Below are 22,854 nucleotides of genomic sequence, written 5' to 3' on the forward strand. Positions count from 1 at the left end.
GCTTTGTTAGCCCTGGGTTGAACTCGCTGGGAGACTGATGTCCTGTGCAGGCAGGATGCAGCCAGTAACCTGGGGTCCAAGGCTGACACAGAATAAGAAAAGCAGAGGCATGCATAGTCTTGAGTTTGGAGCTAAGAGTAGAGAACCAGGCTGGAAACCAGGAGAGATGTCAGACTGCTCCTGTGTGCGTCACTACCTACTGATGCCACCATTATTACTCTCTTGGCTCAAAGGCCTCCACTGCCCAGGAACCCACTGGGCTGTGTGGTGCCATATGGCTTTCTTAAATGAGTCAATAAGACCACAGCTCAGTTACGGATGAGGATGAGCGCTGAGGTGCTATCTCAGATGGTAAAGTGCCTGCCTTGCAAGCATGATGGTCTGAGTTTGAACCCCAGAACACATGAATAACTAAGCTGAGCTTATTTATTCCATAAATCCATAAATAAATAAGGTTGGTGAGATAGGTCAGCGGATAAAGTGTTTGCCACAAAAGCATGAGGTCACACACGTGTGCACACAGACACATGTGCATGCACACATGTGTACACACAGACACATGAGCGCACACACCCACACACCCCCCCCACATACATGCGCGCACGCATACACACACACACACACACACACACACACACACACACACACATGCACATACACATGCACACACACACAAGTTTAATCCCAGAGATTTGAAAATGGGAGATGGAGACAGGCAGATGCCTAGAGTTTGCTGGCCACCTCATCTAGCCTGCGTGGTAACATTCTAGGTTGAGGGGAGACACTGTCTCAAATGAGAAGCACCTGAGAGATGGCAGCTTATGGTGTCTTCTGACCTATACACACATGCACAGAAGACAAGCAAGCCAACAAAAACCTCAGAAACCCAAACCAGTCCCTTGCCCTTGTTCCCTCTCAGCAGGTGGCAGCTCAGTCTTTGGGTGAGTGTACAGAAGCTTGAGGGACAGCAAGAGTAGGGTACACAGAGGCCAACAGGAGTAGACCCTGCCTCAAACAAGGTAAGGACCAACTCTAACCGCCACAGGTGCTCCGTAGCAGGTACGTACCCACACTTATAGAGAGCAACACACACACACGCACACGCACACGCACACGCACACGCACACATGCACACACGTGTGCACACACACGCGCACACACACACACACACACACACACACACGCACACACACGTACACTGGCACCTCTCTCCCGTCTATGTCTTCCTCCTCAGTGCTCAAGAACTTCTAAGTGTCTGCTCTTCCTTGTCCTTGCCTTGTTTAAGTATGAGCAAGGACAGACACACTGGTACCCAGCCAGCTCCCAGGGATAGCGGTGGGTCGTACCTGCTTCACAGCCAGATTGACCAGATCGTAGCGGTGGGAGCGGCGCAGCGGCAGGCAGAAGCTGTAGAGAGCGTGCAGCATCGCGAAGAAGAAGCTGAGCAGCCCGATCTGCTTGCGATGCTGCAGCCAGTGGTCCAGCCAGTCTGGGAAGCGCTGGTACTTGGTCCCCCTCCTCAGCTGAAGCGCAGCTGCCAGCACACCAGGCAGGTACACCAGGGACAGCATCACGTAAGCCACACAGGGTAGTGTGGTGTTGACCACAGACAAAGGCATCTTGTAGAACTTGTTCTCATCTTTCCGAATGTATGGCTGTAGAACGTCCCGGATGAAGTTGTAGGCATAGAAGCACACAAAGAGCCCCAGTGCCAGGAGGGTGGGCACCTTCCAGGATGGAAGGAGGCGCAGGGGTATGGCTTCTACCTCCCGAGATGAGGCCAAGGATCCCATGTCCAGGGGCGTGAAACCCATGGCACGTGCCATCTCTGAGATGGTGCGCTTGGCTTCCAGCTGGTCACTGCAGATGAGCACCTGTAGGAGAGAAGCAGACGGGTGTGGAGTCATAGGTGTGGCCAAGGCTATGGAGACCACCAAGGTCTAGCTCCTCAGTGAAGTGAAGAAACTGAGGCATAGAGGGGCAGGTATCAGTTCCATGAGTGGCCAATTGATGGTACAAGTGGAATTGCAAGATGGTTCTGATGCTGGACCCAAGGATGTTCCCAGAGGCCCCATGGCCTCCCCTTGAGAGCCACCACTGGATTAGACAAAGCTCTCCCTGTGGGTGTCTTGCCGGCTCAATGGCAATGCTGTCATGCTAGATGGTCAGGCAGGCAGGCCCTGTCACCTCTGGAACAGTTGCTTCTGATGGCAAAGTGATGAGTGACTGCATCTTACATGTGGCCCCTGAATGTGTAGCAGCAATTGCAGATGCACCCTTTAATGCAGAGGTGTTCTCTATGAGGCTATCCTTTGGTTCCACAGAGACATCAGTCCCCAGCACTGCCTGCAGTCTCAGCCTGTAAGTCCACTGTGCCCTTTGAACTCCAGTGGAAGACACATTAGTGTCTTCAGGTCCCCAAGAACTCCGAGGGCCCTGTTGACATAGCTGAGGTCCATCTAGTCTCAAATAGTAACTGGGCTGTTAGTTACTATTAGTTAGTCTGTCCGTTTAGTGATCTCAGTTTCCTGCTAAGCCTGCAGGTCAGTATTATGACACCCATCTTTCAGATGAACAGACTGGGGTCTCAGAGCCTTGTTTTTGATTGTTTGTTTGCTTGAGGGAGGGGGAGTGTTATTGTTGTTGTTGTTGTTTTTAACTTTGGTTCCTTTGCAGGTTGTCAAATCAGCCTGAGCTGTCCTTTCTGCTTCCTGAGCCTGAGTCTAAGGCCAGCTGAGGGCCTTAGACATTTCCAGCAAGTCTTCTTGCTCTGTCTGCTCCAAGCCCTCTGTCCTAGTCAGCTTTAGCTATCAATGTGGCCATTAAGTCACCTGAGAAGAGCCACTGCCCAGATCAGATTGGCCTGTGGGCGTGTGTGTGTGTGTGTGTGTGTGTGTGTGTGTGTGTAGGGGGTGGAGGGGTGGTGCCTTGTTAATTAATGCAGGAGGGCCTAGCCCACTGTGGGCGGCACCTTTCCTAGGCATGTGGTCCTGAGCTTTGTGAGAAAGCATGCTAACCATGAACCTGAATGAGCCAGCAAGCAGCATTCCTCTGTGGTTTCTGCTGTACTTCCCTGGCTGTGAGTGAGTTCCCTGCACAGAGGTGATGCTACGTGGGATAGCAGACAGGCCTGGGTTCTTACCCTGACTTACTACAATGGTGGACTGTGGCCTATAAGCCGAAAGAAGCCCTTTCAGAGTATTTTATCCCAGCAACAGAAAGGAAATGAGAATAATGCCTTATTCTATTCTCTTTCGCTCTATCCCATTGAAACCAAGCTTGCCTTTCTTCATTAGACTGGTTGGCTACCAAGCTCCAGGGGACCCTGTCTCTACACCCTCCACCCCACCTCCCCACAGGCTGGAATTACAGCCACCACATCCAGTTTCCACGTGGATGCTAGGGAGCTAAACTTGGGCTCTAATAGTGGCATAGCTCATAATTTGCCCACTGCGCCATTTCTCCAGACCCCAAAATAGCTCCTTGACTCCCAAGTCAGCAGCTGTCATCTTTTCCTTCTTACTCTGAGGAAACCCAGTTCCCGTCTCAAAAAGAACATGGGTCCCATGTCTATATAAGTAGGCTTCAAATTCCAACTCACCAGCTCTGGGTTAAGATCATTAACGCCTCCAAGCTCCAACTTCCTGCTGTGTGAGATGAGATTGTTACAGTGGCATGAGGGATGCTGGCGGCCATTCCCTAGCACCTACCTGCCTGTTCCCATCCCTTGGGCCAGCCTGTAGGGCCCACGCAGAGATGACGTTGAAGGCCTTCACCACAGTGCAAGCAGGGAAGAGTGAGGCCAGGTACTCAGCGTTAGACTGGCGGTGCTGAAGATGCTCCTTCTCCGTGGGGTTGCTTACGTCCACGAGGATCTTGCCAGCCAACTGGTCAGCGAGGCCGCACAGTGAGGAGTAGTGCTCCCGGAACACGGCCACAAAGATGACCTCCGGAGAGCTCACGGCCTCCTCCTGGAAAGTCACTTGGGCTAAGGAGGGGAAGAGGCCAGCCGTGCGTTTGGGGTTACGGCTCCCCACCACCACACTGAAGCCAGCGCCCACCAGGCGTGTGGCCAGGGAACGGGCAAAATCCCCGCTGCCCAAGATGCCCACTTTGGGGGCCTCCTTGGGGACCTCAGCCAGACTGCCATCACTGTCCACCAGGCGGCGACTGATCAGCGGTTTGTCCATCTCCCCCGACATAGCAGAGCCTGTAAGAGAATGCAAAGACTGGGTCACTGGAGGTCACTGGAGGTCTCCCAGGATATCTGGTTCTCTACCTCCCAATTTGTGTCAAAAAGGCTGGTTAGGCCTTCATCCAGCACACAGCAATGAGTATCCCTCTTGCAAACACAGGCCCTAGAGGATCAAGGGCAGCCCTTACCCAGATGATGTATGCACAGTGTGGGGGAATGCCTCCCGATGAGGAAGACTGGGAAGATGGCTCTGGAGGGAAAGCCACGTGAGCACAGGACCAGAGTTTGGATCCCCAGCACCCACATAAATGCTGGGTGGATATGGAGCTCAGAACTTAGAGAGAGAGGATCCCTGGAGCAAGCTGATTAGTTAGGTTAGTCGTATTGGAGATCTTTGGGTTCACCTTGAGACCCTGACACATTGGATAAGGTGGAGAACAACAGGCATACACATACTCGTGCACACACACCGCACACAGACACATGGGGGTGAGTCAAGATAACTTAAGAGGACATGGGACAGGAGAAAGGAATCTGGGTGAAGCCTCTCAGCAGCTGAGAAGCAGGAATTCCAGCACAATGCACACCTGTCCTGCCGGCTGCCAGCACAGACTCTCTTGTTTTCTACAGAGAGGAATGGTAAACGCAAGGAACTGGGATGGGAGGCAGCTCAGTGGAGACAGTGCTTGACACGGACACATGAGGATCTGAGGTGGGACCTCCAGAATCCATGTACAAAAGCCAGGTGTGGTTGCGTGAGCCTGTGTGTGCAGCCAGGCAGATCCCCGGGCAACCACAGCCCTGCCAGCCTAGCTGAATGGGTTTCAAGTCCCAGTGAGAGACCCTATCTCAAGAAATAAGGGGGAAAGTGGCTGAAAAAGACATTGTGCTGGCACTTGTGTATACACACACACACACACACACACACACACACACACACACACACACACTGCTTTCCTTACAAGGCTGCAGCAATAAGTAGACCAGGAGGAGGGCTGGGCACGTCTACACTCACAGGTGTCATTAGTAAATACTGACCAAGCACTGGCTGCAGGAGAAGCCCCCTCTGCACTGATGCCAGGCACCCCTCAGGCCCTAGAGATTAGAGGGTTGGGCCAGAGGGAGCAAGTGCTCTGCAGGTTGGCAATGGAGACCCTATGTTCAGCCACCTGGGACCCGGGGCATCCTGCCTGACTCTGCAAGGCCTCCAGACTAGGGTGTCCACATTTGCTACCATCTGTGTGACCCCAGAAGCCTGGGTGGACAGAAGCATTTGCTCTCAAATTGCTTAGGCAGGAGGATAAGGCAGACAATTAGGCTGGGGAAGGCTTTGTGCAAAACCTTACAAAATTAGCATATAAACATTGGCCAAGAAAGCTTGAGAAACCTTTACCTTGGCACTAAAACAGATCATTTAACATAGGTATAGGTGTTTGTCGTGTGTGTGTGTGTGTGTGTGTGTGTGGGTGTGTGTGTATACATTTGTGTATATGAGTCTGGACATATCAGGGGTCAGCCTCTCTACCATGTTTCAAACAGCGCTTCTTTGCGGTTTTTCCTTCTTGTACACTATGCTAGCTGGACCATGAGCTTCCCACCTCCCTGGAGGAATGCTGGGATTACAGATGCTCACTACCATGTCCAGCTTTCCTTTTTTAGGTTCTGAGGATTTGAACTCAGCTCCTCACACTTGCACAGCAAAGGCTTTTTACCCGCTAAGGCATTTCCCCAGCCCCTGCCCTCACAGTCCTTTGTGGGTATGACCACACCCAAGGACAAGGCCTGCCACTGGTCTGAAGGCCGGGAAGTCACCACTGCCTGTGTGTTTGGTGGACGTAAGAGTTTGAGTCTGGCCTCAAGCCGGGCCTCTGAGGTGGGATCTATTTATAGACTGAAGGCACAGAGGGAGAGACTCCGATTGCAGCTGCTGGGCCTAGGTCTGTAGTCTGCACTGCTCACCTCCCTGCCAAGCTACAGACAGAAGAGCACTGTGCCTGGGGTGATCCTGGCCCCTCTGGGTCTCTACCCAGGCTGCTTGTCCCCGCGTACTTCCCAGCAGAGCCAAAAACATGGGCTGCAATTCTGGCTCTGATGTACAGCCAACCGGCCAGCTCCTGCCAGCTCCTGGGTACGCAGGAATGAGGATAGTCGTGCAGACAATGGGCACCAGCCTTTTCTCATGGGTTGTGACAATCCTTGAGATTCTAAGCAGCCAGGGACGGCCTGCAGGAATCCTCAGGGTGCAGTTATCCCTCCAAAATACAATGCATAAGAAAAAACACCCAGAACCCACAACTATCCCCCAGCTTCCTGGGATGCCCCTGCTATCTTTGGGTGTGTACCCACACTCTGAGGATGAAGCCTAGAGCTTTGCACAACTAAGGCTCGAATTGATTCTATTACTAAGCTGCAACCTCTACCTACTTGCTTTTCTTAACCTTCATGTGGGGGGAGGGAGATGCTGTAGGGCTGTGTTCTATTGCGGGTGGGCTGAGAGGATGTGCACATCGCCATAGGTCAGCTAACGGCCTCGATGTTGCTCTCACCTACCACCTTTTTTTGAGGTGTTACTATCCACAGCAGTTGTTTAGTGTGCACAGCACGCTCTCATCTCGGCCATACATCTGGCAGTAGGAACACTGGGATTACACACACACACCCCTGCTGCTAGCTCTAATGTAGGCTCTGGGAATCTAAACTCAGTTCTCCATGCTGGCACTATAAGCTCTCTATCTGCTGAGCCATCTCCCCCATTTTGTTTTGTTTTAATTTCAAGAAAAGGTCTTACACAGCACAGGCTGTCCTTGAACTCATTTTATAGCTGAGGATGACCTTTAACTCCTAATCCTCCTGCCTCTACTTGCTGAGTGCTGGGATTATGCAGTGATGGAGATAGAACCCAGGCTCTCTCATTCATGTTGGGCAAGCACTGTATCAGACATCCACAGTCACATCCCCGGCACCCCATGTTTGATCGAATATGTTTATCTACCCTCAGATTCCTCTCTCATGGTCAGGACTGTGTTAGATATTTGCCTCTGACAGTCCCTGCCTAGACCCAGGTCCTGCTAACCTGCTGCTCACAAGTCCCCCATGTCCACAGCACACGAGTAAAACGCTGACCCACGAGAACAGGAGATGGCCTTGATCTCGTCAGCCCAGAAACCAGAAGTTCACACACTGAGCAGAAATGGAAAGCGGTATGACCACTGTGGAAGGAGGTCTGTCTGATGGGTCCTCATAAAGTTAGGCAGAGAGTTTCCCACTGCCCCAGCCACTCTGCTTCTGAGATCAATGAAAACACATCCATGTGAAGCACATGTTAACAGTACTCATAATAGCGAAAAGCAGGCATAACTCAAATGCCTATCAACTGGCTGTTAAATGAACAGAGGCCATCCCAGGAGTGGAGCACTGCTCAGCTGTACAGAGGAGCTATGCACTAATTCCTGCTCCTGCTTGATGACCCTTGCCATGGTATGCTTGCCTGCCGACAGTCCAAGCACCTGAAAGACTTAAGCAGAAGAACTTTGAGTTCAAAGCCAGCCTGGGCTACTTGCTAAGACCTAGGTCAAACAAACAAATAAAAGCAGATGCTTAGGAGACAGGCAGCGGGAAGGGCCATGTATCCTCCGACTCCGTCAGTGCGAAGACACCAGTAAGCAGATCTGCAGATAGAAATCGGATTAGTGGTTGCAGGCAGAGGAGGGAGGGCTTCAGGGAAAATGGGGAGTGAGCTCACCAGCACCGGGTTTCTTTTTGCAGTGACACAAATATTACAAAATTGACTGTGGTGACAGCCGCACAGTTGAAGATATGCAAAAATGAACATATGCAAATATGCAGATCGGGCACATGCAAAATATATGCTAGAGTGGTGGCTCAGTGTTTTAGAGCGTGCACTGCGTTCCAAGAGTCACAAGTTTGGTTCCTAGCACCCACAATGTGTGGCACACCACCTGTAAGTTCAGCTCAAAGAGCGTCTGATGCCTCTGACCTCTACAGGCGCTGCACTCATGTGCAGGCACCCACACACAGACACTTGGTTAAAAATAAAAATACAATTGTTTTTATATGCTTGTTCAGCATATACAGAGACTCTGGGTTTAATCCCAGGCATTACACATACAAGTTTTGTTTTTGTTTTTAAAGAAACTGGGCTTCTAAGGGCTATTATTTCTGTAACTGAAGAGTAAGCATGCTTTGGGGTTGAGCCTGGATTCTGTGACTCACTTGACTCTGCGCCCCAAGGCTGTTTCTCCATCTTCTACCTAGTGGAACCCTCCAAGCCCCGTGACCTGCGGAGAAGCCAAGCTTATGCAACAGCCACTGTTAGCTGTTGGAGAGGAGCCACTGTCTGGTCCCTGGGACTCAACAACGCCCTTGGCTTTCAATATCCCTGGTCCTGCAGGGCCCTGGGGCTTGTTTCCGCCTCTGCTGAGTCCATCATTCTAGGACTGTGTGGATGGATTTGTCTGGGGGTGTCTGGGGGCACCCCCTCCACACTCCCAGAGTGGTCTGGTGTTAGGACAGTTGTGCTCCAGATGGGAGGGACCACTCTGCTATTCACTGAAAGGTCTGGGGTTTAAATAAGGACATGCAGCTGGATAGGGCACAGCTGCAAATCTTCCAGGAGGTTGTGCGGAATCTCATTCCTCCCACCGCTGTGAATCTGGTTTGTCCCCTCTGAAAAATCACACTGAAATGTAGCCCCACTAAGGGGCATGAAGAGTAGGGACATTTAAGAGGTAGATTAAAGGGGCTGCAGGGGAATGCTCAGTTGAGGGTACCTTGCAAGCATGAGGCCCTAAGTCTGATATGCAGGGCCCATGGAGAAAAGCCAGCCATGGTGGTGCTCCCCACAGCTGAGGAGGAGGATCACTGGGGCTCCCTGGGCATCTAACATAGCCACATTAGTAAGTCCCAGGCTAGTGAGACAGATACGGGGACCTGATGAGATGACTCAGTGGTCTTAGATCTCAAGTAGTCTCTATGTCTAGAAATGACCCAAGATGGACTATAGAAGGATTTCTGGCAGATAGATAAAAGTCAACATTCCACAAGAACTTGTGAAACAGGTCCACGCTCCCATAACAAGAGATAGTTCTCCTTGCCTCCAGCAGGAACATGTGACTCTCCATTGACATACACCTGTGCCTGCATATCAAAACCCACGCTGGTCTCTAGGTTCCCTCGGTCCCTACCCACAAGTGCCACTATATATTTCCAAGCTCCCACACTAGCCTCCTGGCCTTTCTCACCTCCTCCACTACCCTAAACTGTGGGCCTCGCCCCAGCTCATGGGCTTCCCTCCCCAAGCTACTCATCCTCCTTATAACCCGAATGGTTTCTCCCCCCTTCCTCTCGTGAGGACAGCCCTGGCCACAGCCAATCTGCTTCTTTCTGCCTCTGCTCTGGGCTTTTCCAGATGTCTCTGCATATTATCTCTCTTATTGACTACAAAACCTTTCCCTACAGGCCCAAAGAAGCTAAGCAAGAAGGCAGGGCCAAGCTAGAAAGCTTCAGTGGCACTTAGAAGGGGGAATAAAATAGTCACAGGAGGCAGATGGAGGGAGGAAGCTGGGAGGGTGGGGATGGGGAGGGGAATGGGGGGTTCAGGATCAGGAGTGGGGAAGCACAGGAGAGATGGTCATGAAAATGAATGGAAATCTGAACTGATGGGGGTGAGGAAGGGGGGGCATCTCCAGGATGAGATAGAGACCTGGGATAAGGGAGGCGTCCAAGAATCAATGGGGGTAAAGTTAGCTGTGACTCAATCACTGAGGATATGGAACCTGAAGAGGCTGCCTCCTGTAGCCAGGCAGGAATCCCAGTAGAGCAATAGAGACACCAACCTACCCACAAAACTTTCAACCCAAAACTTACCCCGTCTACAAGAAATTCAGGCACAGGGGAGGGGCAGAGACTGAAGGAACGGCCAGCCAATAAATAACCAGCCCAACTTGAGACCCATCCTGAGGGCAAGCACCACTTGTCTGACACTATTAACGATATTCTTTATGATGGAAGATAGGAGCACGTTGTCTTCTGAGAGGCCCCGCCCAGCAGCTGACTCAGACAGATGCAGACACCCACAGTTAAACAGTGGATGGAGCTTGGGGACTCTTATAGAAGAATAGGAGGAAAGATTGAGGGTCCCAAGGGGATAGGAACTCTACAGGAAGACCAACAGAGTCAACTAACCTGGACCTTTGGGGCTCTGAGAGTCTGAACCACCAACCAAAGTACATACACAGGCTGGACCTAGGTCTCCCCACACATATGTAGCAGGCGATCTTCATGTGGGTCCTAAACAACTGGAGCAGGGGCTATCCCAAAGACTGTTGCCTGTCTGTGGGATATGCTCTTCTAGTTGGGGCTGTCAGTGGGAGAAGAAATACCTGGCCTCACAGAGACTTGATGTGCTGGGTGGGGGTGGGGGGACACCCACTCACAGGAGAAGGGGAGAGGGAATGGGGAAAGGATTGTAGGAGGGGGTAACTGAGGGGGCAGTGAGGGATGTAAGATGACCCCTACTGGAGCAGCCACTGGGGCAGTTTTCTTGCTGTGCCCCGTGCATACAGGCACATACAAGTGAGTGGGTAAAGGCACACGCCACCTAGCTTGACACCCTGAGGTCTATTCCTAGGACCCAGTGGCAGAAGGAGAGAACTGACTCCTGCAAGTTCACTTGTCTAAACCCAGCCTCTTCCCTACACAGGGGCCGTGATACTTCACAGTAAAGGCTCAGCTCTGTGCCCCACCCTCCCCAAGACAGGGTTTCCCTGTATGGTCCTGGCTGGCCATAAAGATATGCACTACAACATCCAGTCTTTAGGATTCTTAAATTTACTCTCTTCATTCCACTCCTCTTGTCGAGGGTTTAAAAAACAAACAATAACAAAACCCTCCATTTTGTGTCTTGTAAAGCACAAATAGATTTCCAAATCAATAGAGCACACTTTCTAAATATGTGCTCTGAGATAATGGCCTGAAGGCACACATGCATTTCACCCCAAGCCAGCTTAATGGGGTGAGGAGTAGGGTGGGGGTGTGGCTGAGTCAGAAGAGTACTTGCCTAGCAAGCAAGAAGCCCTGGGTTTGATTCCCCTGCCCCCTGCATTCGGTAAACTGGAAGTGGCGGTGGATGCCTGTAATCCCATAGGCAAGAGGACCAGGACTGTGAGGTCATCCTCACCTACAGAGTGAGTTTGAGGCCAGCCCGGGTTACATGAGACCCTGTCTAAAAGAAAACAGAGATTGCCAAAAGGAAGCAGAGGCTGGGAGGAAGTGGTACCTAGGGCGGTGGCACAGTAGGAAGATGGGCAGGGCATCAGCAAGTTCAGAAGTGGAGCCTGGGTGGCCGCCAGCGACAGTCCCTAAGCCATGGTAACCCCAGGCCACCCTTCCCTGCCAGCATCCCAGCTCCCAAATCAAACCCTCAACTGCCATGCTTGTGCCTCCCTATCCCTAAAGGGCAACCTCTGCTCTGCTCTGAAGTTTTTCCCCCTCCTGCCTGGCTCCTCCCCAGGCTCCAAGCTCCTCCAAGGCGGGAACTCAGACTGGTTTGGGGACTCCAGCACTTAGTGCTGTTCCTGACACTGGACTTCAACTTCAACATTGGCATCTGCTCCACTGCATAATTAATTGCAGAGTTCCTGAAATTCCAGGGGTCACACTCTGAACGCCACTGTGATAGGTAGGGCAGTAAAGAACTGGGGAAAGGGCTGGGGAGTACCCAGTAAAGTACTTGGCTAGGGTACTTAGTTCCTTTTCCATTGATGTGATAACAGCACAGTGACCTGGGGAGGGAAGGGCTTACTTCAGCTTTGTGGTTCCATATCACTTTCCATTACAGACAGAAGTCTGCACAAGGCAAGAAACCCAGAGTCAGGAACCTAAGTGTGGGTCATAGAGGAACACTACTTCCTGTTGCTCCTCCTCCCTCATTTCTAGCACCCAGGAGCCCAACGGTGACACTGCCCGCAGTGGGGTGGTCCTTTCTAGACCAGCCAAGACCATGGCCCACTGACTTGCCCACAGGTCAATTTGATGGAGGCATCTTCTCAATTGAGGCTTTCTCTTCCAAAATGACTCTAGCTTGTGTCAAGCTGACTTAAGACTATCGCGCATACCTGCATGCACGATGCCCTATGCCTGCTCACTAGTACCACATACACCAAGCAAGGTCATCCCAGCACTCTGAAGGTGGAGGCAGGGGAATCTCAGAAGTTCAAGGTCACCCTCAGCTTTTTGGCTAGCAGGACATTCTCCCAGACATGTGCAGCCTCAGACCCTGACATCAATATCATATCACACAACTGTGGCTTGGGACCACTACCCCAGGCCTGTTTTGTGTGATTTCTTAGAGGAAAGAAATAGCTTAAAACTGATAACTGATTTGACATGATTTGGAGAGGAAATCCCAACTTACTCCATGAATATGCTGCCTACTCATAAATATTCATAAAAATGTCTTTAAAATCCGTTAAGAACCTACCAGGCTGCCCCCTGCCTTGGAGCGGCCTAGTCAACTCTCTTCAGTGTTTGTTTTGCTTAGCTTTACCCAATAAACTTCTCTTAAGCTGTCTCTTGACTGAAGTCTTTCCTTTAAGAACCAATACTGTCAACTTTTAGCAGAACCTAGAATCACTTAGGAGACAAACTTCTGGGTATGTGGAAGGGAGTTTCTAGATTAGACTAAAGTAGGATGACCTACCCTAAGTGTGAAGGGCCAGGCGCATGGGCTAGGCCTGGAATCAATTAAAAGAAGAAGATGGAGTATGCACCAGCATTCACCTCTCTCTGCTTCCTCACCATCTGCTTCTCGCTCCTGCTGCCATGACTTCCCTGCCATGATGGCCTGTACCCTCAGACTGTGAGCCAGCACAAACCCTTCCTCCCTGAAGTTGCTTCCCGTAGGTGTTTGAGCAAGGTCACTAATAACCACTCGTAACAGGAGTGAGTGAGGAGAGGAGGGTGGAGGACGTGGTGGCATTTCAGCCAAATCAAACCGGACAGTGTTCGCTTCTTTGAGGCAGGTAGGTCACCAAGCCCAAAGTAGGCTTGGGAACAAGTGCGAGGGGTGTAGTATTGCAAAGTCACAAAGGCTGGATGACCAGGATGTTAACACACAGCCTGGCTGGGAACATGTTCTCGAAGGACTGAGCATTTCGGCTGAAGGGCCCAGATGGCCACCTCCCATCCGTCCAGTTTCACTTCTTCAACTCAACAGTGAAAGTCAGAATGGCTGCTCATTAGGGCAGCTCAATTCAACTCATAACTATTAAACTCAGCATGATGGTCAGTGCTGACTGGGAGAGCGGAGAGGGAGGCCCTGTTATCAGCACTAAGGCTGGGACATGAGCCAACCCCTGCACCGTCTTCCTTCTCCATACACTTCATCAATTTACACAGTGATTCATGTGCAGAGCGCCCCCTGTGGTTGGGCAGTGCAAAACAACATTTAGTCTTGGCACGCCTCCTCAGAGGCATCTCCTCAGGTATTCCTTGAATCCCCCACTGTGTGCACAGGGGAAACAAGATACTAGGTCCAAGAGATCTTAGGAGATGGGCTGGCTCTAAAATACAGCTGGGAGAAAAAAAAATACCCCCCCAAACCAAAACCCTCTGTATTAGTTTCTTTTCTTGTTTCTTTGATTAAAATAGCCTGACAAAACAACTTTGGGGGAAAGGGTTTATCATGGCTCATCGTTCAAGGGTAAGTCCACCATGGCATGGAAGGGATGGTGGTGGCAAGAGAGGAGGGTGGTCACATCGCATCCACAGTCAGGAGAGGGATGAACGCTGGGACTCAGCCCACTTTCTCCTTTGTTAGGACTGGATCTTACAGAATCTAGCTCCCTCAAAGGCAGGCCCAGCAGCTAACATATAATATAATCATACTATAATTATAATATAATAATACTATAATTTTAATATAATAGGTGTGCCCACAGTCTTGTCTCCTAGGTGATTCTAGACCTTATAAAGTTCACAATCCATATTCCACCATCACAGACTTCAACGAGAGCCTAGCCAGGCACCATGAGAGCCCGGGAGGACCAGCTTAGCTGTGCCCAGAGTCCTCCAGGGGGAGGCCTGTGAGTCAGCCAGCTCCTGAATGGCTGTTAATCCAGTTAGGCTGGAGGTCATGGAAAAACAACACATAAGCCTACATCCTCAGCACCTGAAGTGAAGTAGCCCATTGCTTCCTGGGAGACTGGAGTCGCAAAGCCAGGAGTCCGTGCATCCTGAAGGCTGAGTCTGTCTCTCCCCTTGCCATGGGGAGGGATTTGAAAAATCAGAAAAAACAAACAAACAAAAAAAGTTTGGCCCTGCTATGCTCCTGGGCTGGGAAGCGTGGGGGTACAGAAAAGGCAGCAGTAGCCAAGACACACAAAGAGGGCTTCAGGCCTTCCTCCTGAGACTCAGGCTTGTGACATCACTTCTTCCTGTTCTGTCTAGTTATGAGTTTCTTTTCCAGAAAGCCTTTGGGGGAACCTCCCCTGCCGGACACTTCCTCTGGACTCTTAAGGACACTGAACTTGGTCTCCACACCCTCCCCAGCTGTTCTGGGAGGACCAGATCACAAAGCCGATCCCCAACCCCTGCCATGCCAGAGCAGGCTCTTTCACAGGACTCAAAAGACTAACCCCAGGTTTCCTCCTGGCCCAGGGCAGAGGGGAACCTTGGGCTCTGTGACTCGTGACTCGCTCTGCCCACTTCACCTACTGGCTCACGTGTGTCTCCCTGTGTGTCTCCATCACTTAGCCCACAGCCTGGCATCTAGTCGGTGCTCAATTAATATTTGTTTGAATAATGTGACTTCTAATTTCTATGCCAAGGTCAGGGTGTGCTTGTGTGTCTTAACTGTTCTCCTAGAACCTAGCTGGGGCCCTGCAGCCCAGTGGTGATTAAATAGCGCAAACCTCAATCTCTCCTCTCTCTTTCCTTCCCTTCCTCTCTGTCCTTCCCCCCCCCTCTTCCCTCTTCCCTCCTCCTCCCTCAGGGATCATGTTTGTTTGTTTTTTGTTTTTAATCATTTTTGCCTACAAATCTTCTTCCCTCCATCTAACAAAACTCAAGGCCTGATCTATTTGCTTTTCTCTTGCTGTAAAGCTCACTGGCTTGGCCGGGCAGGGTGACACACGTCTTTCATCTGAATACTCAGGAGGCAAAGGCAGACAGATCTCTTTTGAGTTCAAGGCCAACCTAGTCTACATAGTGGGGTCTAGGAAAGCCAGGGCTATGTAGAGAGACCCTGTCTCAAAAACAAATAAACAAACAGACAAACAAACAAAAGCTAATCAAACAAAGGGGGAGGAAAAGACAAGTAAAAGCAGCTTGGGGAAAAAAGGGTTTCCTTGGTAATACTTCCAGATCATAACCCATCCCATAGATTCTGGAAGTCACCAGCCCACATCATTATTTTCCTTATTTTTCTACAGATGGCCAAAAGTTCTATGGACAGAGTCACTAAACTACTTGCTCCTCACAAGAGATGCATCAGCCTGATTTTTAGATTGACTTGCAGGATGTGGTCCAGGTAATCCAACAGTGGCTATCTCATGCTAGAGAGGCCAGGAAGCCAGGAGTTGCTCAGTGTACTGGTTGGGTATCTCACGGTTTCAAACTGTCCCTATGGGTCTGGAGACTCCTGGAGAGCCACTGGGCTTTAGTCTACAATGGAAACCCAAAGAACCTGGTTTTAGCATCGGTGGGGGTGGGGGAGAGGAGGGGAGTAGGAGGAGGGGTGGGGAATGGGAGGAGGGGGTATGCTGCAGCAGCAGGATAGATGAGCTCATTAGCAAGACTGAGGGCAGCAGGCAAAAATCAGGGGTTTCCCTCCATGTCCTTTTATCTGGGCTGCCACCAGAAGGTGCCACCCACATTTAGGGTGGGTCTTCTTGACTCAAATAAGTCTGACCAAGAGTCTCTCTTGGCCCAGCATGCTGACACACACCTTCAATCCCATCACTCAAGAGGCAGGCAGCCAGATAGCTGTGGGGCTGAAGACAGCCTGGTCTACACAGTAAGTTCTCTGCTAACCAGGATTACATGATGAGAACCTGTCTCAAAAAACCAAAACCAAAATAAAGTCCCTCACAGCAATGCCCAGCAACTTTCATAACCATCTGGTCCCAAGTTCAGTCATGTTTATAATGAAGATTAGCAATTACAAGGCCGAACAGAAGGCCCGGCTGATGGGGCTAAGGAGATGGTTCAGTCTGTAAAGTGGTTGCCTAGAAAGTATGAAGAACTCGAAACCCACCCCCCCCACACACACCCACACATGGTGGCATGCACTTGTGATCCCTGTGCCAAGGAAGCAGAGACAGGCTGGTCTCTGAGTCAGCTGGTGAGCTCCTGAAGGTGACACCTGATGTCACCCTCTGGGTCCACATGAAACCCCCCAACACACAAATGTGAGCACACATGTTAGGAACATACATACATATATACATACATACATACATACATACACACAAACAGACTCAGTATATACATGTGAGCACACATACACATATGAGGACACACACATGAGTACACACATATGCATACACTTTTTTTTTAAAGGAGGAAGAAGAGAAGGCTCCCAGTTCCTCTTTAAGACAAAAATAGACATTTTGTCCTCTGATCCCTTAGGCTCTCTGTCACAGGGACGGAACAAGTATACAGTGCCATGCACCTTCCCTTAGAGTGCTCAGGCTGGGACACCCCATAATCTCCCATCATTCCTTCCCATGTGTTTATGGCAATGTTAAACCTAACACCCTTTGATATGAATTTACAACCCTCAGGCAGGTGGAGGGAATAATAATGTCTATAAAACCATTCTGGGCTGGGAAGATGGCTCAGGGGTAAAGAGCATGCCATGAAAGTACTAAGATCCCTAGCACCCATATATATAAGCCAGATAGGCGTGGTAGCCTGCCTGTAATCCCAGAGTCAGACAGAGGATCCCTGGGTAAGACTAGCACAATTTGGGAGAAGTTGTTTCCATTCCAGTGACAGTCTCTGCCTCAATATATATGTCACAGCATGATCGAGAAAGACCTCTGGCCTTCACATGAATGTGTCTATATGTGAGTTCACATGTGTGAACATACAGACACAGAAGTGACACACACACACACATNGATCGAGAAAGACCTCTGGCCTTCACATGAATGTGTCTATATGTGAGTTCACATGTGTGAACATACAGACACAGAAGTGACACACACACACACACACACACACACACACACACACACACACACACACACACACACACACACACACACATCATGCTCATTATATGGACCTTGAAATACGGTGGCGTGGCAGCTAGCAAATTGATGATGCTGTGAGTTTAAAATACCCAGGAAACTTTCAAATTCACAATTTGAAGAACGGTTTCCACTGAGTGCTGTTGGTGTTGTACCTCCCCTTAAGTTGAAAGATCCTGTGTCAAGCCATCATTAAACAGGGGATTGCCCACACAGCCTGAATGAAAATTACACCCTTGCTATGCAAAAAGAAGAGATTCCCAGGGACAACGCCTTCTCCCCCTTTCTGCCACGTGGCTTCCCCAAGTAGTAATCCAAGGTTTCCTTGGGGCATTAAAGCAGCCAGCACAACCCTGCACTCTGCAAGTGCCTGGTCCCTGTACAAGCCAAATCCTCAGGGTCAAATGAGAGATTAGAAGATAAGGCCAGATCTCACTGTGCAGCAATCCATGACTTTGGATGTGTGTTGGGATACGACCTACAGAGGACACTTCTACTTTACACACCACAAACCAAGGCTCAGACAGGTAAAGGGAGCACCTCCCAGTCCCGGACAGATAAAGGGAGCACTTCCCGGACCCAGCGCTGGCTCTACTTTCATCTAGTCTCAGCATCCAACTGACATCTTGGGTGGCAAGGGTGGAGGTTCTGTATGTGGGTGCTTCAGATGTCACCTGGCCAGCACCAGGTTCTAGATTTAAGTCTTGTTTCCTTCCTGTGTCCTTTATCTTCTCTCTGAGCTGCTGGGAACAATTTCCCAGTCACTCTTCTTGCTGTTCCTTTAGAGGGTGCCTGTCCTCCATCCTGGGTCTTAAGTGGGCATTCACTCAGACCCAGGCCCTTGCTCCTTCTTAGGCTCGAAGACCAGTCTCTTTCCTTTCCTGCGTCTACCTCCCAAAGTGAGGGGAGAGAAGAGAGGCTGCCAGTCTGAAATTAGCATGTAAAAACTAGTGGCAGGTCTGGAGATGGAGGCCGATTGGTAGAGAACTTATAGAGCACACGGGAAGAGCTGGGTTATATACCCAGAACCATACAAACATCGTGGTAGTGTGTGTTTGCCATTTCCATATTTGGGAGGTAGAGGCAGGAGAATGAGAAGTTCCAAATCATCCTTAGTTACATGATGAGGTTGAGACCAGCTTGGGCTACAGGAGGCTCTGCCCCAAACAAAATAAAAGCTAATGACATCAAACATGTCCTAAGGGGCACACTCAGTTTTCTCTGTGGGCATCTCCCCTATCAGATGGGCTCTTACAAACATTTTGCTGTTACGTTTCTCGCAATACTACCTGGGATTGTTATTTAGACATCATAAAAATCATTATTTTTTTTTAAGGAAGGCAGTTTTGTGCCTGCTGAAGAAGAAACAAAGTCCATGCACATAAGCCAGGCCACACACACACACACACACACACACACACACACACACACAGACACACACACTCATGCACACAAGTTTGATCTGTTAGAAAACAACATTTTCTCTCCACATCACTTTGCAGAATAAAAGCGAATGAATAATTGATAGAGCTTTTTACAAACATCTAGCTTTTCAAATCCTTCTAGAAAAATCCAGTTCGATTACTTGCAGCCGGCCGTTCTGTGTAAAATTTATAATTCCCGACGGGGCCCACATTCCTCAGAAATACATCATGAACATTAATTTTTTTTTTTTTAAAGCAACACACACTAAACCCCACGAAGCCACTGCTTTCTCTCTGTGTACAAACGGGAGCACTCTGAAGAGGCTCTTGTGTTCACTGCCTGAATGCCCTCCCTGAGAAGGTGGTCCTGAGATGCACACAGCAGACAATCAACCTCCCGCTTTATTTTGACAGGATCTTATTCTGCTGTGCTCCCTGATGCCGGGCTGTGGCTGTGCAACTCTCAGGGGAACGCTGCTCTCTCTGGGCTCTGGTAAATCCGTAGACCTTCAAAGAACAGCACTCTCAAGTGGACCAGAGGATGGTGTACCAGAAGCTGCCTTGGAGCCCTGATCAGACTTACCAGCAACAGGTGACTGCGCCATCTGGCCTCAGGGGAGGTCTGAAGTTTTAGAGTGCTCAGACAACCCCACTGCAAGTCGCCTCTTCTGACTAAAGTCTCCACCTTCGGCAGTCTGACAGAAGCGGGGTGGCCACGGGCCCTTCTAGGGCGTGGGTAACTGGGACACCTCCCCTCTCACTTTGCCCGCCTACAGCTGGCCACAGGGACTGGCCCCAGAGAGGTGGCTGATGTTCGGTTAGAGAGTGCCCTGAGAGAGCAATTCTGCGGGAGACTTCCTGTTTGGGGAGGAAACCTCACTGTAGTAATTAGTGGCTCAGACTGCAGAGCCTTTGGTACAGGAATTGAGGCAGGATGGCAAGCTGAAGCCAGGACGCATAAAATGAATAAATGTCATGGGGCATAAAGGAGAGGAGACATGGAGAGCCTTGGAGGTACAAAGCAAGCGTTATGGTAACAGAAAGTAGCGAGTGATCAATTTCTCAGAGGGTGGGTAATTCATTGCAGCCACCATGGCTATTACTGGCTTCTCAAGAATTCTCTCAGCAGTTTGTGCTGATAGGGGGAGCTTCTTTGTCACCACATGCCAGACAGTGCCCATAGCAGAAGATGACGGACAGGCAGCTCTATTATCATTTCACTGGAAATGGTAGATAAGGGCACACGCCCACCCGCTGCTGGCTGCTTACTGCTGGGTTCCAAGGCTTTGAGGGCAGCCCAGAGTTCAGGAATCATGTTGTCTGGGCTTGTATATGGGCATGTCTGACTATCTTCAGCCTGTCAGAACTAGCAAACTTGCACCCCAGTGAAGTCTGTTGATAAGCACACACGTCCCAGCCTGTGGCTTTACAAGGACCAGCCACTAGAGCAGGTCCATATTGCTCTGACTGGCAGTCCTCCATGTCTGCTCCTAACTGTAAAGCCTCCTGGGGGCAGGGCTAGATTCTGGAATCGCATGGAGTCCAGCACAGGCCAATATGGAGACGACTGGTTCTGTTTTCTCTTTCTTCATGCTCTGACCCGTGACCTTCTTGCACTTGGCCTGTTCTTTCCATCTGAGTTGGAACATACTCCTGGCCCATCCAAATCCCACTTCCTTGGAAAACCAACCCCCTGCTGTCGGCATCTATCCGCTCCTGTAGTCCTGGACTACATTTAACCACTCTGAATCAACAAGTAAGGCTAGGTTAGCAGTCGGTTGCCCTAAATATGAACTTGAGTTTAACTACATGCTAACAGTGTGACCTTGGGAAGGCTTCTTTCCTACTCTGAGGGTCTCACATAGACCAGGTTGACCTTGAACCCTTGATCCTTCAGCCCCTGCTTCCCCAGTTCTGGGATTACAGGAATACTCTACTATGTCCAGTTTATGTGGGTCTTTGGTTGGAGCCCAGGACTTCATACATGCTAAGCAAGACTTTGGACTTTGCCAGCTGAACTATATCCCCTGTGTTCCCTGTTTTGACCATTAAGTAAAACAGTGACTATGGAAGCCCTTAAAGACACAGGTTACTCAGTGTTTGCCTGTTGTCTGAATCTGCTCTCTGTTGCTGGGGATACCGTGTGATCCCTGGACAGTATCATCATCTGCTTTGCCCCTAGTCCCTTATTCTGAGCTGTGCTCTCTTGATGCTGGAAGATGCCTGCGGAGGCAGTGGGGTTTAAGGAGGGCTCTCCATCACCAGTGAGCCCCAGAGTCACCCAGAGCTCTGAGCAGCAGGATTTGGGGCAGAATTCCTGACTCAGTACTTGAGCCCTTTAGCCTACTGTGTCCCAGGCAAGGTTGCTGGGTGATCTCCAGGTCCCCTTAGAGTATCAGTTCTGAGAGGAAGGGACACTTCCTCAGGAAAAGACACCTGCTGGGTGAAGCGGAAAGGAGCTAACAGACTCTGTCTGCAGTTCCTTAGGGTTCCACCTGCTCCCAGGGGGCTTTGCTCAGGGGACCCTGAAAACAGAGGTGCATGAAGGTCTCTATCTCCAGTCACAGAGCCTGGATTTCTAGGAGCAAGGCTTTCCAGAATACTAACCCCAGCCTAATCAAGACCCTTGATGACTCCACCTGCTCCAGCTGCTTCCTCCCCTTCCAGCTCTGACCAGTTGGGAGCCATCCTTCTAAGGACCATCAGAGGGCCTCATCCCATCTTTTACAGTGGCTCAATCTTCATGGGGGCACCGGTTTCCTGGATACAACCACTGCTTCCAGTATGCTTCTGACCCTTGCACAGGCAAGGCTGGTCACCCAAACAACCGAGCACTGGCTCCTTGTCACATCCCACACTGTCCAGGTCGACTCCACCAGGAGGGTCTGGGTCACAGCCACCTAGAACAAGTTTGCCCTCAGAGACATCCAACCTCACTGTTGGGGTTCTGCTACCTCTATAAGCCTGCTGGGAAGAATGACAGACCTCCACCCCACAGATATCAGGCGTCTATAGTATGGGGGGAGGGGTGGTCCCTGTGGAAGGCCTGCTCACCAGCCTCAGGAAGGCTTTGCTCTCTACACACGTGCTGGGGTAGCCCACTCCACCCTTCACTGATCCTCATATTCCTCCACATTCATGCCACTGGCTAGTGTGATGCTCTAGGGACTGTCTCCTTGTTTGGACAAGATTAATCTCCTAAACTGAGAGCTAAAGAGGCTCAAAACAAGCAATCAGAGCTGGGGAGCAGCTCAGTGTAAGAGCGCTTGCCCAGAATGCTCTAACCCTGTGTTTAGTTCCCAGCATGGAAATAATGTCTGAGCACCAGGCTGCTGGTATGGAGCGGAAGACAGCCATACACCTGACTATGGAACTGTGATATCCATAGTTGCTCCTGTGGGTGACAAAGGTGACAGGCAAAGATGTGTTGTTTGGGAGGGCTTTTACACTGCAGGGGCAACTGGGCAGAGGTCTACTCAAAACATGGCTCTGGGGGGCCAGGCACATGGAAAAGAGGCCTTTCCCTTACTTGTACTCAGTAATACAGAGGTTCCAGATGCGTGTGGAAGTGGAAGAGTTGGGTAGTACCGCCAACTGTGCTGGTCTGAGCGCTCTGTAAATGGTACCTGGGTGATGAAGCAGGATTTGGACAGACCTAGAGTGAGAGGCGAGGAGCCTCTGGTTTGGGATTGAAAGAAGAGACTGAAGGTTAGTCGGTCCTTCGGGTTTCATGGGTGGGGCGGGAGTAGGAAACAAGCACTGGTAAGATGGCTCAGTGGTTAAAGCACAAGCCCTGCTGACCTGCTGACCTGCTGACCTGCTGACCTGGCGACCATGCAAAGACAGAAGAGGACCACAAGGTCTCCCGAGTTGTCCTCTGACCTCCACCCATGTACCATGGTATGTACATGTCTTCACACACTACAAAACAGAGGCACACACTCACCCCTTCACAGAGGAA

General features: G+C 50.4%; 1 protein-coding gene across 3 annotated transcripts in view; it reads right to left on the reverse strand.

Moving 5' to 3' along the window:
• The window catches only part of Steap3 (STEAP3 metalloreductase), a 42,418-nt gene that overhangs the window by 13,779 nt on the left and 5,785 nt on the right, over positions 1-22,854 (reverse strand). For 2 of the 3 annotated variants that reach the window (XM_021198645.2, XM_029539205.1), the window contains exons 2-3: positions 3,711-4,210; positions 1,347-1,874 (exon numbers count right to left, since the gene is read on the reverse strand). In XM_021198645.2, coding sequence (XP_021054304.1) covers positions 1,347-1,874; positions 3,711-4,202 — 1,020 coding nt within the window. In that variant the 5' untranslated portion in view covers positions 4,203-4,210. Of the gene's footprint in view, positions 1-1,346; positions 1,875-3,710; positions 4,211-19,476; positions 19,571-22,854 lie in introns of those variants that run through there. The other variant, XM_029539206.1, reaches the window with a different exon arrangement.

Source organism: Mus pahari, chromosome 5 (assembly GCF_900095145.1).
Source record: "Mus pahari chromosome 5, PAHARI_EIJ_v1.1, whole genome shotgun sequence".
Lineage (NCBI taxonomy): Eukaryota > Metazoa > Chordata > Mammalia > Rodentia > Muridae > Mus > Mus pahari.